Genomic DNA, 13,502 nt, shown 5'->3' with positions numbered 1-13,502 from the left:
GCAAGGAACCCAACAACATACTAGGACACGAAGTCTACAGAAAACCGACCAGCACCAACAGATACCATCACGCATGCCAGAAACAATCTGTCATCCACTCGCTAACATACAGAACTATCAAAATTTCGGACAAAACGTATTCATAAAAAGAACTGAATACGACGAGGAATGCCTTACCGCAGAACGGATACACTGGCAGATAAATTAACCGTACCCATCAGAAACACCCATGACAAGAACAAGACCCGACTTGCATTGCCGTACTGTCGTACCTACATTCAAGGAGTCGCAGAACAAATAGAAAGAATCCTCAACGAACATAATATCAGAACCGTTTTCAAACCACTTGGATCGGACCATTCCAGGAACTTGCAAGATTCCTTGCTCCTGCGGGAGGTATACATTGTACATAGGAAAAACCGGGAGAATAGTCAGTCAAGGAACGAAGGAACAGCAGACAAAAATTTGCTTGAAACGTTTCAGTTAACCAATCCTGGCAGAGTATCACATCGAAGCAGGTCGTTCGATATATTTAGAGAAAGCAACTGTCATTGCAGAAACATCCGCATACTTTGCACAGGAATCACCGCGAAGTAATCGAAATTTTGAAACGTTCGAACTCGAGCGTGCGAAGGAAGATTTTCAAGGAAGAACCTGATGTTTTTAAGGTTAAGAACCTGATGTAACCTAGTCTCGACTATAATTCGCAGCGTAACGACACATCCAACGAGGATCTGGAATCTGTTGACTAATGCGTTTCCCGCAATATCATTGAACTAACAACGTTATTTGCAAGTGTTCTTCTTCAAACACACACATACATACACACATGCACAGAGGCGTATACGCAATAAACGGATGAAGATATAAGTTTGTCCGAGCAATATCGATCCTCGGACAGCCTCTTGTTAGATGGCCCCCCAAAGCAGGAGGAATAAAAGGAACCATGTCACAGGAATTTCAATTGGAACTCTTCCAAATATCCCGTAGCTAATTAAGAAGCAAAGCAAACGAGTGTTGCGTCATCGTTACAAACATAGCGCTGGACGTTACAAGGTCCCACAAAGTTTGATTATACCGAATTCTCGTATTCTCGAACGCGGCATCAAAAAACACGGGCAAAACGAAAGCTCGTCGTAACTGGGTGATTCCTATTTGTTACCCAACTTGCTCTTGACTTTTAACTTGACAACTTAAGCTGTTATTTTGGATCGTGGTTGGTCACGAGCCAACGTTCTTACGAGTCGGAGAATTATGCTATTCGGTTGCGTGTCGTAATCTTCTTGGTTGCTTAAACACGGATGGTTTATCAATTTCGACGGTAGATGGGTTTCCTCGATTTGGACGGCATTTTTCCATTCGAGTGATGCATCGGTTGCTCAGAGGTTGCTCGGGTTCTGCAATGAGATGTTCGACCGCGTTGAAAAAGATCTTATTTCCGATGGGAATGCGGCTAGGATCGCTGCTATCGCGAGCGAATGTTTACACCGGTCTGATAGATTGCCGTGGTTGCGTATCGGAAAGGGGACCAGTCAAGCTGCCGATACGTTGCGCCGTACGGCATCCTCGTCCAACCAGATCCCCTAACACGTCAATTTCCAACCCGCGATCACTAGTAGAGCACCTCGAAAAGCGTCATCAGAAACTCGTTTAGCACCAGCCGATGATTTCTGCCGCTCTTCATGTACGTGCCGCTTAGATTTATCTGATATTTATCAAGCTGCTGATTCGGTACCTGGTGTTCTTCAGTGGCGTTCGGCACTGCCATTCTCCGCGAAAACTGAAAACTATGCGAAACATCAGGCAACGAATACCATATCTTCTGGCACGTCACAATGACGCGTACGACTTTTGTCCGTGATTTCTCGAACTATAGTAAATAGCCGAGCGCCCGATGGAAAGTGTAGCGCGTCAAAGGTCACGACAGGAGTTGGTTAGAGAGCGCGTTCGTTAAATCTTTATGCATGAAAGTTTGGAAGTTTAACGAGTGTTTGGATAAGAAGTCGAGAGCCTGGGAATGAAATAGCGAAAAGCTTCGATGGCGACGATTGGACTGCGTTATGTATTATTCAACATCGCTTTGAGGATGCTATTAAGAAGAATTGCCGAAGTACACAAATCACAAACGAAGGACAGATTCTCGATCCGCCGTTTGCGATTGGGAAGACGCGTATAGAAGAGGAAGCCGTCGATCGCAATATTAAATATCGACGAACCGTCTATTCTTCCATCTCGTAGCAACTCATTATACTGTTAGAAGCTCGATTCCATTGTAACGTTCCTCAGGAATCGCTGAGATTACGACGCAGACCTTCTCTACTCGCTAAAAGTCTCTCATTCGAGTCTAGGGTCGTTTCCCGAGAACTGGCATTATTCGTGCTCGTTATTTCGTCCTTAACGTCTTTATTTTTTCTTTTACGGGCAAGATTGAAAGTAAACGAAATTATGGCGCGTCAAGAGCAATGCGTCAGCGCGGCGCGATGCGATGCGATGCGATGCGATGCGATGCGATGCGATGCGATGCGATGCGATGCGATGCGATGCGATGCGATGCGATGCGATGCGACGCGATGCGATGCGATGCGATGTGATGCGACGCGATGTGGCAAATGCGTGACGCGTCTAACCCCGGACAAAAACTACATCGAAACGTACGGAATAGAAAAAGAACAGGCCGACAGGGAATAACAGTAGAGCCGGGGAACTGACGAAGATGGCCGACAGATAAATCGATGGTTTTTCGTCGGCGCAATTTCTCGATTCTCCGCAGTCTCGATACAGAACCGGATGGCCGACTAGCTCTCTACCGCGTGATTTTTAAAGCCAAAGCTTCGTTGGGCGGCGAAAGAGAAAAAAAGGAACACAGGTGGAATTCCATAGAGAACCATTTGGAGATTACCAGAGACTGGCCCAGACCATACTCGACCGAATCGTACCGTTTCGATGATACGCGAACAAAAACGTTTTCGGATTGATCCGATCGACGCGACGTCGAGAGAGAGAAAGAGAGAGAGAGAGAGAGAGAGAGAAAGGAGAATAAAAGTTGCTTGAAATTGTACATATAAGAGAGAACGACAGGTTTCGGAGTACTCGAAAGTTCACGCTTTGTCGCTGTTTCTTACGTCCGCTGTATTTTCCCTTGACGAAAGACCGAGACGCTACCGAAATAAATGCAGCCTCGTTGCGAGCGTTTAGCTGGAAAGAAGAACCGAAGAAAGAATTCAAGTTTCGCTTTAAGCTGAATCGCGCGCCCTCCTCGCGAAGCAACACGTTCTCATCAGGCTGTTGTTTGAAAGTTTGCTGAGTAGAGTCTCGCCGTAAACCAAGCTCCAGACGTAAGAGAACGTAAGAGAACAAAAGACCGAGTATTTGGAGGGTCGTTGCGAATTATTCATTCGCTGCTTCTAACGTACGAGTTTCTTCGTGGAGTAATTTCGTCTATTTATAAAGGACAACACGGTTGTCCGATCGTCGAGCACCTACGATACATCCCCCTTGGCTACGGAACGTTCTGCGCACACCTCTGTCACTGTTTCAAGAAAGATCAGAGGAAACGATCGACGAGCTGCTATCGGTGGAACTGAAACAATATATAAAAGATAATATTGCCAGCAATTTGTTAGGCGGCGCAGAATAAAAGGAGTCTTCGACTCCTTTTAAGAAAAAACTCCAACTCCAAGGAAAACAAAAAAAACAGATTCTCGCAACATTCTGGCCAAAGCCTTCTTTTGTTCCTGCATGGATAGAACTTGACGAGAAACGTCGGTCTCGCGTTACCAGTTTTACATGTCAGCTTACAGAAACGAAGACTGGTTCGCTTATATCATTACGATGTCAAAGTGTCTGGTACAGGAACGAGTTTGACGTAGTTGCTGCGACGCGGCAATATCCCCTCGTTGGTGTTCCCTCGACGTCAAAGTCCATAACCGAGGCGCGTCTTCCTCCCTCCTTCCTCTCAGCCTTCTGGTCTTTTATTGGCAAACATTTCAAGGAAAAGGGGTTTGCAGCAAGACGAAACTTGGTCGAGCTAAGAACATTTTGTATTTTGTAAACACTGCGAGCCGATGACTAATATTTAATTATTATTTCGATGAAAATGACGGTCGTTTTAATGCAACTCTCATCAAAGTGGTGGTGTATCCATTTGAAATCGCAGGGTATTTGGAAATTGATTGGAACGAGTGTGACGTGATGAATCGATTTTCTGGGAGTCACGTACTCGTAGACCGCTATTGTACACACACTTTCGAACGCGTATTCTGTTTAGAAGAGGAGGGACCCAGACCTTTAACGACGGATGTGACTTCACTACAAAAGGGCGAGGCTGACACGCGTTGCACCGAAGATCGAGTACGCGTTTCCACCAGTGCTGCAGCCTGCAGTCTACGAAAACTCTGCATGGACGTTTCATAGAGAGAACTCGTGTTTATTTAAATAAATACAGATGACATATTTATTTCTAAATAAATACAGTAGCATTTCGTATCGCAGATCGTAATTGCTTTATCTTCGTTGAAAATAAAAGTATTGCACGTAGATATCGTCTTTTAAGAAAAACCGGTATTTTCGCTGGAAATGAAATGGATTTTACTCGTCCAAACATTCGTACTTGGAAACAACGCGCGCGATCGTAACAATTCGGAAGCCCTCGGCGACTTAATATTTCCAGAACAACACACTAAAATTTCGATTCCGTCGTAAACAAAACTACCGCACGCGCACTCCCGTAAAAGCCCCACGGAAATTTTCATATCGTCCACGCGTGTTTACCGAGCATAAAACAAAGTAGCCAAGCAAAGCCTAGTTTGCATCCATACGTTGTTAACCTGCTTGCAAAATGATCCCGCCAACATTGAACGTAACATCAGACGTTGCGTTCCAACCAACCACAGTGTTTCCTGTTTTTTATCATTTAATTTCGATCGTCGTCGTATCATAAATATATCCTATCGATTAATTTGAACGCTCGAGTTCACTCGAGATCTCTGGCTCGCAAGGAGTTTGGCAATGAAATATGCCAAAAGAAAAGAAAAAAAAAAAGGAAGAAAAAATACAAAGAGGCAAGAAAAGGGAAAAAGGAATTACGTTACAAAGAAATGGTTATCGGTCTATCTACGAAATTGTATCTGGTAAGTTGACGTCGACGCATGGACGGTGGATAAAAGCAATTACATTTTGATTAACGACGAAGCGGACCGCGATATGGACGCGAGTGTAAACGGTTACGGTGGTAAAAGTTTCTTAAAAACGTTTTCATCTTTTCATCTGGCCATATCACCATTAATTCGCACTTGCACGCGAAGGCTTTTAATTAAAATTTTCATTACTCTCGCCACCGAATCCTAGCTTCCAGTATTAAACGAGTAACTCATAGACTACATATTACAATGCGTCAATCGCAAATAACGTGCGATGCGAATCCAATTAAAGAAATCGTAGCGTTTTTATCCGGCCCGCGTCTGAATTGCCGCTTTGAGCGCCGGTAACGTAAATCTCATTACCCGTGCTCGACAGTTCGCGCTACTTAATCGCAATAATGAAAATCCAATTCTACGCACAGCTTATAAGTGCGTAGCGAATCGTCGAACGGCGCCGTTTTGAGTTTCTAACGCGTATCTCTTTATTTTATTAACGAATCTCTTATTAACGAATCTCGAAGATGCGGCAAACGTGTGATCGTATAATTAGGTTGGAACGATATTTGCCGGAACGCTGAAGATTTCGTGATTTCATCGTCGACGAATGGAATTTCGGCAACGTTGGACGGCTTGGAATTTTTACGCTCGATTGGCCATTCCTGTTGAAAACTTTCGTTTCATCCGTTTTTAATCCGGTAATTCGGTTTACCCGATAATCTGATCCGGCTCGGATAACGTTGCATTTCGCTTCGGTTTATTTCCTACTATCCGAAACTATTTGCCGTTGGACGGAGCGGAGTCGGGTTCGGCGAATCCGAAGCAATCTCCTAAGCAGAAACGCAGGTTGGAGAGAAGAAGCTCGGACGTAAGGCCGATTGGCCGTAAGGTTTTGCGGCAGCTGGACAAGATTCGCGAACGCCTGGCGTGCAAATATTGCACTCGGTATAACCTGCGTGACCCTTTCATCGGGCGTAATTTCGCGACTGCGCTTCATCTTCGCTGTCTTCGCTTTTTAAATTTCGCCTTGCTTGTCCAAACATCGAAACAACGTCTTTCTCGATAGCTGACCGAACGGATTTAAGCCCGGATCGATTCCTCGTGGTCCTCTCGTCGGGACAGTCGAACACACGATTGAAATGGACGACGCAGTGTTGGTGGAAATTCTCAGACGGAGGACAGAACGGGTTGGTAGAATTATAGCGCGACCATAAAGCTCGACAAAGGGATATTTGCGGTCTCACGATCCATCGCGTCCGACATGAGCGTCCGCGACAAGCTGCACTTGCGGAAGGGCGTAGACGCGATCGTGTTTGTTTCTCGGTCTAGTGGCGCGCGGCTGAAATACTTGTCCCGCAGGGGTGCAATGCACCGTGCTGCTGGCTGCTAGGGGAGTGTATTTACTCGGTTTTCGGTCGATATTGCCGGCCGGGCGGCAAGCTTCGCTCTCGTGTCGCAGCGTCGGAATTACGCGTCGACGGAGGCCGCCAGAAAGAAATTGTACTCGTTCGTCTCCGTCTCTGTTCGCATCAGCACGGCTAGACGTCGCTCGTGGGACAGGAAAACGCCTGGAGGGCGAGGGGACGCTGGGAAATCAGATGCCGCGAGATATCGAGACGCCTCGATTGGAAAATCTTTATTGGCCTGTTTGGCTGGCGGTGTGCTGGCTAAGGCTTGATCCAACAAAACCATGTTGTCCCAACACCTGCGGCAATTATCGAACGGAGACTCGGTGACGGGAAACGAGTCGTGGCCATCCTGAATGCTACCGTTGCCGAGTATGCATCGAGTATGAATGTGCAGTTGCAAAATATGTAAAACGGTTGGAGTTTTTGTTGGAAGCGGGCTGAGAATTGCGTTGAATATACAAAGGATTTCGATTTTCAGAACCGCAGTTTCAGAGGTATCGCGTATTGTAAAAGAGTGCGAATGTTAAAACAGTCTTTGAAAATAGAGAGGAAGAAAGGTGGAATTTTCGTTGGTTGTTAATGACGTTATCGGAGCCGATAAAAATTAGAACTGTAGAAAAAATAGTGAACGCGGATTGAAAATCGATTTACTTATGGTTATATCAACGATCCGTAAGTTGGACTCCCGCGGATTATATTTTCCAGCAATTTTTCTCCGTTTTCTGGCTCCGTGATCGATAGTGGAAAAATATTAATCCCGATGGGGCAGCCGATGACAGCGTACAGACAGACGAGCACGTCCGCTTTAAAGGAGCAGAAGCGGCGTTTGCACGATGACATAATCACCGAAATCTCGAACGCGATACAGGGTTGTTAATTAAGACGAGACGATACGACGATAACGATTGCCTGGCGATCGGTGGGCAAAGTGCAAGGCGACTCGTTTAATGAGATTAATCACTACTCGGCTTGCCGCGTCCACTCGAAAAATTCATTAAGGGCGAATAAAATTAGCGACGGCCCTCTCGTCGCGTTAATTAAGCCGTCGGAACGCTGCAATAATTATCGTCTCCGCCGATAAAGATAATCGCACTGTCGAAAAAAGCTGACCACGCCGAGCTGCCAATTAAAGTTAAAAGGAAGTTTCAAGCGAGATAAATCGCAGTTCGTGCGGCATCCGATCTCTCTGAAAAACGAACCGCGTTTCCCGAGTCTCTTCACGGATGCGGCCAACAGTAAAAATACTACCAAGTTTTAACGCCCGATACGTGTTTGTTCCGTATAACGTTAAACTAATTTTATGTGTTACGCAATACGCGAGACTGTACGCGAGACTGTACACGTGACTGTACAGGTAGTACGAGAGAACATCGAAGCAAGCTTTGGCACGAGTTATCATATTACTTCCACTCGGAATTCTCGTTTTCATAGACCCAACGGAAATTTGTGAAATTATGTCCCTACCACGCTATAGGAACTCGTAATCGACACAGTTTTTGCCAGAATTTGGAATGTTTATAATACGATGTGTTACGTCCGGTGATATAAAACAACCTCGACTCAGGAGGTCGCTTATGGTTATTGCTCCATCAGGTAGAAATAGGGGAAACGTGGGTTTTCCCATGTTTCCCAGGATTCCACTTGCAAGCGACCAATGGTGGGGCGATCACCACCGAACAAGAGCTTTCCTTTGCAACAGCATCGTCGCCAGACTTTACTGGATCTACCACTACTGATCAGTCAACACCTCTGGACTGGATCTGCGACATTAGTACAGTCAACATCTCGGACTGGTTCATCGACTACAGAACAGTCACCACATCTCTAGACTCGACCTCCGCCTATAGATAGATCAGTCGTCATATCTGGACTCGATCTCCGCCTATAGATCAGTCAGCACCTCTACACTCCAATCTGAGATTCCCCAATCTGAGAACAGTCAATGTCTCTTCAGCGGGTTCTCACCCGTCAATCATCACTTTACTTTATATATACTTTACGCAACAGCGTAACGCTTTTCTTTACGGAAATGCGTATGTCTGTGTGGAAATACGTATATATCGTAACCTGTTAACCGTAGTGTTATACCAACTCAACCAGCCGTATTATCCTAACAAAAATAAGGCGATCGATCTGTTCGTGGCGTCGATTATTCGTTTTTTCGTATTCGATTAATCGTAACGGGAATTTACGACTCCCGTTGGCGCGCTTCCTTGCGATCGCGTCTCTCCGCGACTGGTCGAATAAACACAATGTGCTTACGAATAACAACAGCTCGAGGAAATGGCGTAAGCCGCTCGTTATCACCTCGATATTTTCCTTCCGGTTTCGTAACAACGATCGTTGCAGTCGTTTCGTCTTTGCCGACGTGATGTTTGATTTTCAGGCACCGTCCTGTTTTTCATCCCTTATATCCATCGTGTTTGCTCTAAAAGGATAGAGTAGAGATCATCGCGTTGTCGTAATTTCGATGCGGTGACACGCGGCGGTTTATCCCGTTCCATCTTTGAACGGTGTCGATGACGGAAGGAGAAAACCCGAGGATACCGTCACGTGCCACTGGAAAGGCGAGAACGTCCTTCCTACGAATTACGCCGTTCTCTCGCCGTATGGAAATTATCTTCTTTAACTTTATCGAATTTTCTCCTTGCTCGTTGCACGGGATTATGGAAATAAAGGACAACGTGGTACGATTTGCAAACCATTGGCCAATATATCTCTTATATTCTGAATCTATAAAACTGTGGCCGGAAAGCGCGGTATTTTCAAATGGAGCACAACGCCTTGATAATTTTGAAACACCGTGGCACTCTAATTGATATTAAAATTCAAAGAAAAATGATCGCTACGTACTCTATTTGCAAAACAATCTCGAATCTCAAACTTTCCGCGGCAAATCAAAATGCGATTTGCAAATTTCTTTTCCAGTTGGTAGTTTCGTATTTTCGCTTTTCGTCCGAAGCTATTGGTGCAGACATCGAAGGTATCCCTTCACGGAAACCGAAACAACGAAGGAAGGACACGCGAGCGAAGAAACGAGGAATCAACGAGGAACGGACGTAGTTATCTGCGATCGATAGTTAAATTTAAGCTTGACTGGTTCGCTCGATCTTAATCGCGACTAGCTGCGCACTATTAATCGTATCCGGTTCCACCGAAAATCGTTTAAGTTGAAACGAAATTGTCGTTTTTACGAGTGAATATTCGCTCGTCTAAGATGATTTGAACACGGTAGGAATTAAATCGAAGGCAATAGGCATAATAGGATTCTCTCCTGTTCAGAGGATCCGAGACGAGACGAAACGAGACGAGACGAGACGAGACGAGACGAGACGAGACGAGACGAGACGAGACGAGACGAGACAAAACCACGTTGATGTTGAAACGTATGAAATATCTCTTGCTAATAAGAAACGTCGAACTATCCAAAGTTGCTCTTCGAGGATAATCGTAATCGCGACAAACACTGTCGGTCGAATCTAATCGTGGGCGACGAAAAGCAGGTCACGTCGTTTCTGAAATTCACCCGAGACCGCGAACGAAATGCTGGAAAATGCTCTTCGGAAACGTACGTCGTCGAAAAGACACGCGCGTGACGATGACAATGCCTGGCGTCGCAGTGGTGCGAGTTCATCGGGCAAGGGTGGCGAAGTTAACTCGTAGTAAATATATGTATATTCGCTGTAGAAAACTGACGCGATCGAAACGATTGAATTTTCCAGGTCGTTGCCGCAGATATTTCTCAAAGTTCTCGCATTTGTTGGAGAAGGGGCTTCCGATCGGAACAAAGACTGGGACAAAGGCGGCTTTGCTGGCTTCTGGAACTTCAGTCCCGAAGAGTTTCGACGTGCCGGCACGGTGCGCGCCGCCGAAAATCATTGTTAACCGAACGTCTTAAATTTCCGAAGCCTAGAACTTTGCGAGCATTAAAAGCCGTCATTCCTCGAGATTCCCTCGGTGCGCCTCGCAGTCGGCAGTCGGGAACGGAGCGTCCGGCTCTCTTTTCGGTGGTCTATTGTATCTCGGGTTTGTAACGATTTTGCTACCCGGGGACAGTGTAAAATACACGGAAGGGAGGGATTTAAATTTCGATCGCCTGTGGCGAGAAAGAACGCCCCTGCACCTCCACTCGCATCCTTAATCTTGAGTACGATATCGACAGGAAACCGAGGATCTCGAAAATTTGATCAAACAGATCTCTACGATGCATCAGGCTGCGAGAAACTGCGCATATCGCGGAGAAAGGAGCATGGAAGGTATCCTGGCCCGGTACACGCAGCATTTCCATTTAAAGCCGCTGCTCTGGCCCGGTGTGTCGATGGAAGGGAAGTAATATCGAGCGGTGGAACGCGCTTCCGGCGACGTGCAAATTGAGAGTTATGTACTTCAGCGCGTCGAGGACGCGCTACGAGCGCAGGTGTGCCTGCTGAAGACGTAACGCGCGGCCAATACGTGTCGCTTCGATCCGCAAGGCCGTACGTCTTGCGAACAACGAGCGAGATATTGCGTTTCAAGACGATTTAGCTACGATGGATCGCGATTCGTACACTTTAGACTGCCAACGGCCATCGAGAAAACGTTTTTCATCTTTAACGTAAACGACCGTACCGTACGCGTTTCCCCCAAAATATTTAGGGGCCGAGCATCTCACATTTTCGTTAAACATCGGCTTTTCCCGTTCCAACAGCGACCAACCATCAAAGATATTGTCACCGATAAAGATGATCGCGAAATGGATCGTTTCGGTCGTGAGCAATTTTCTGGATGCTTTCGGGGCGAACGACGACCGATCTTCGTCGATGCTCGTTCGACGAATCGAGATGCTTCGCGTCTGGACGTATCATGAACGCTGGCAGTCCGGAAAAAGAAAGGAAGAAAGAAACGGTCGCTTATTTGAAATAAAGAACGAGAAAAAAGGAGAGCCGAGAAAACGCGACCGGTAAAGGTGTGGACTTTATCTTTATCAGAAATCAGTTTATCGGCGTTGAAAGCGAGGCACGTTGAGTGCAGTGACACTCGCAACGTGACGACTTTTTTGTTTCATTTGGCGCCTCTGCATTTAAAACTTTGATTGCGTGAAAATCGTCGACACGGGACAACGTCTAAAAATTGTAAAAACATTCTGGTCTTCAGCTTCGATTCAGCTTCGTAAAAAAAAAAAAAAAGAAAGAAGAAGAAAAAAAGGGAAGAAAAAGAAGAAAGAAAGAGGAAGAAAAGGAAAAACGTACGTATCAGCGTATCTATAATTTGATATCTTCCGGTAGTATCAGATTTGTGAACCTGCGTGTCGCGCCCGGAGAAACTTTAAATTCGTTTCGCGAACAAGTTCGCGTAACTCGCGACGGGAATACGTTTTAAATTGTTAGAAGGATTCGCGTAGAGGCCAGCAAGAAGGGAGAGGCGGTTATACGCCGTACGTCGAGGCATCCGCGTCCAATTTTGAGACAGGATCGAACTTCGAGGGTCTGCTACCGGTCGAAGATGTTTCCAATTTTTCGACGGAAAAGAACTTTAAAATCACTTGGAAGGGATCCATCCAATAGCGGTACTACCGTGCTCGTTTCGGTATTTCCGACAAAGCAGTCGAGCAAACGATTCTTCCCCTCCATCACGGTACGTCCACTGAATACGTTCACTTTTTCTATAAAATAAACGGGCAAGCGACAAACACGCTGGTTAAAGAAAAAATCGAATTTGTCAAGAGGAAGCAAGAATGTGTCCGAATGCTGGTCTCTTGGGAATTTATCAAGAAAATCATCTCTACTTTGCATCGTCCACTGTACTGGTCGAAGATCGCAGTACGGTACGATACGCAGGAACAAGGAATATTTGTTTTCTGCCTATCTGGTTTCGTTTTCAAAAATCCCACAGCCCATAAACCAGAGAAAGGGTACGAAGTGAAAGAGATAGGGGACTATTCGCAAGGCGGGTTTAGAGCAGAAGAATATTCATCCACGTAATATCGGGCTGATACCGAAGAATAACTTTCTCCAGACATGCCGGATAATCGCGTCGTCGTGGGGAACGAGAGGCGTAGATATGGTCGCAGGGACTCTTATCGGAGGTAACACGAACAATGCTTCCCTCCTTCCTTCGACAACGAGGAACAGCCGTTTACCTTCGGTTCGAATTGCTCGAGAAGTGGAGGATTTAGATAACCGTGCCGAAGAGACTTACCGCACGGTAATTCTTTTTGCATGAATATTGAAAGATACCGGGCGAGGAGGAATCCTCCATGTCCATTGTTCCTTCTTTACAAGCGATTCTTTAAACGTTCCAATTGCAAATATACGTTTAATCGACGTTCTCGACAACCGAGGAATCGAAATATTGTTCGAACGAGCAGAAACGATGCACGGGCGGGGCAGCGGTCGTGTTATTATCTCGAGTGCTTGTGTAGGATTAATATTTAGACGGTTGCGATGTTACGAAAGTGGATTTGAACGCGCCTTTCGCGGGGCGGTTAGTGGCAGGATCGTGCGCGGAACGCGTCATTTAGCAGCGACGCGTAATTTCGTACTAATGCGCGCACTGGGATTAAAATAGTCTGGCCTGTTCCACACTGCTTCGTGTCCGCCGCGAGTGCTCGCAAACAGCTATAGCGACGCATTCGCCGGATACAATGAACGCGCGTATTCGTTCGGTCCTCGAGGACGGTAGTAATACCAATGTCGAGCAGCTACGAGTGGCCGTTCGTTGCATTCGCTCAACGATCGTCCACGATCACGCCATTCAAAGTCTTAAACACTTAGACGCTTTAAAGTTTAAAGTGTAAGGGAAGTCGAAATTGACATTGGTGGAGGGTTTAATTGTGGAAAGTAGGGTTGCTATTGGTTCGCGGGCATCAGAATTTTCAAATGTTCTTCTATTCGATCGACTATCTTACGTTGTATAAATAATTTATCATTAGACGCGCGTTCGTTGTGACGCGCGTCTCCGGGTCCCGCTCGCGTGTCGC

The 13,502-nt window shown here is 46.0% G+C and overlaps 1 protein-coding gene across 1 annotated transcript; it reads left to right on the top strand.

Annotated features, from left to right (window-relative positions):
• Positions 1-3,686: 3,686 nt before the first annotated feature.
• Positions 3,687-8,395, top strand: LOC117210235. The gene is made up of 2 exons (XM_033453043.1): positions 3,687-4,318; positions 8,178-8,395. Exons 1-2 carry the CDS (start codon positions 4,192-4,194, stop codon positions 8,393-8,395), a joined length of 345 nt encoding a protein of 114 aa, XP_033308934.1. The 5' UTR covers positions 3,687-4,191.
• Positions 8,396-13,502: the final 5,107 nt, after the last annotated feature.

This window comes from Bombus bifarius, unplaced genomic scaffold (assembly GCF_011952205.1).
Source record: "Bombus bifarius isolate JDL3187 unplaced genomic scaffold, Bbif_JDL3187 scf7180000008199, whole genome shotgun sequence".
Taxonomy (NCBI): Eukaryota; Metazoa; Arthropoda; class Insecta; order Hymenoptera; family Apidae; genus Bombus; species Bombus bifarius.
This window is presented reverse-complemented; position numbering and strand designations above follow the sequence as displayed.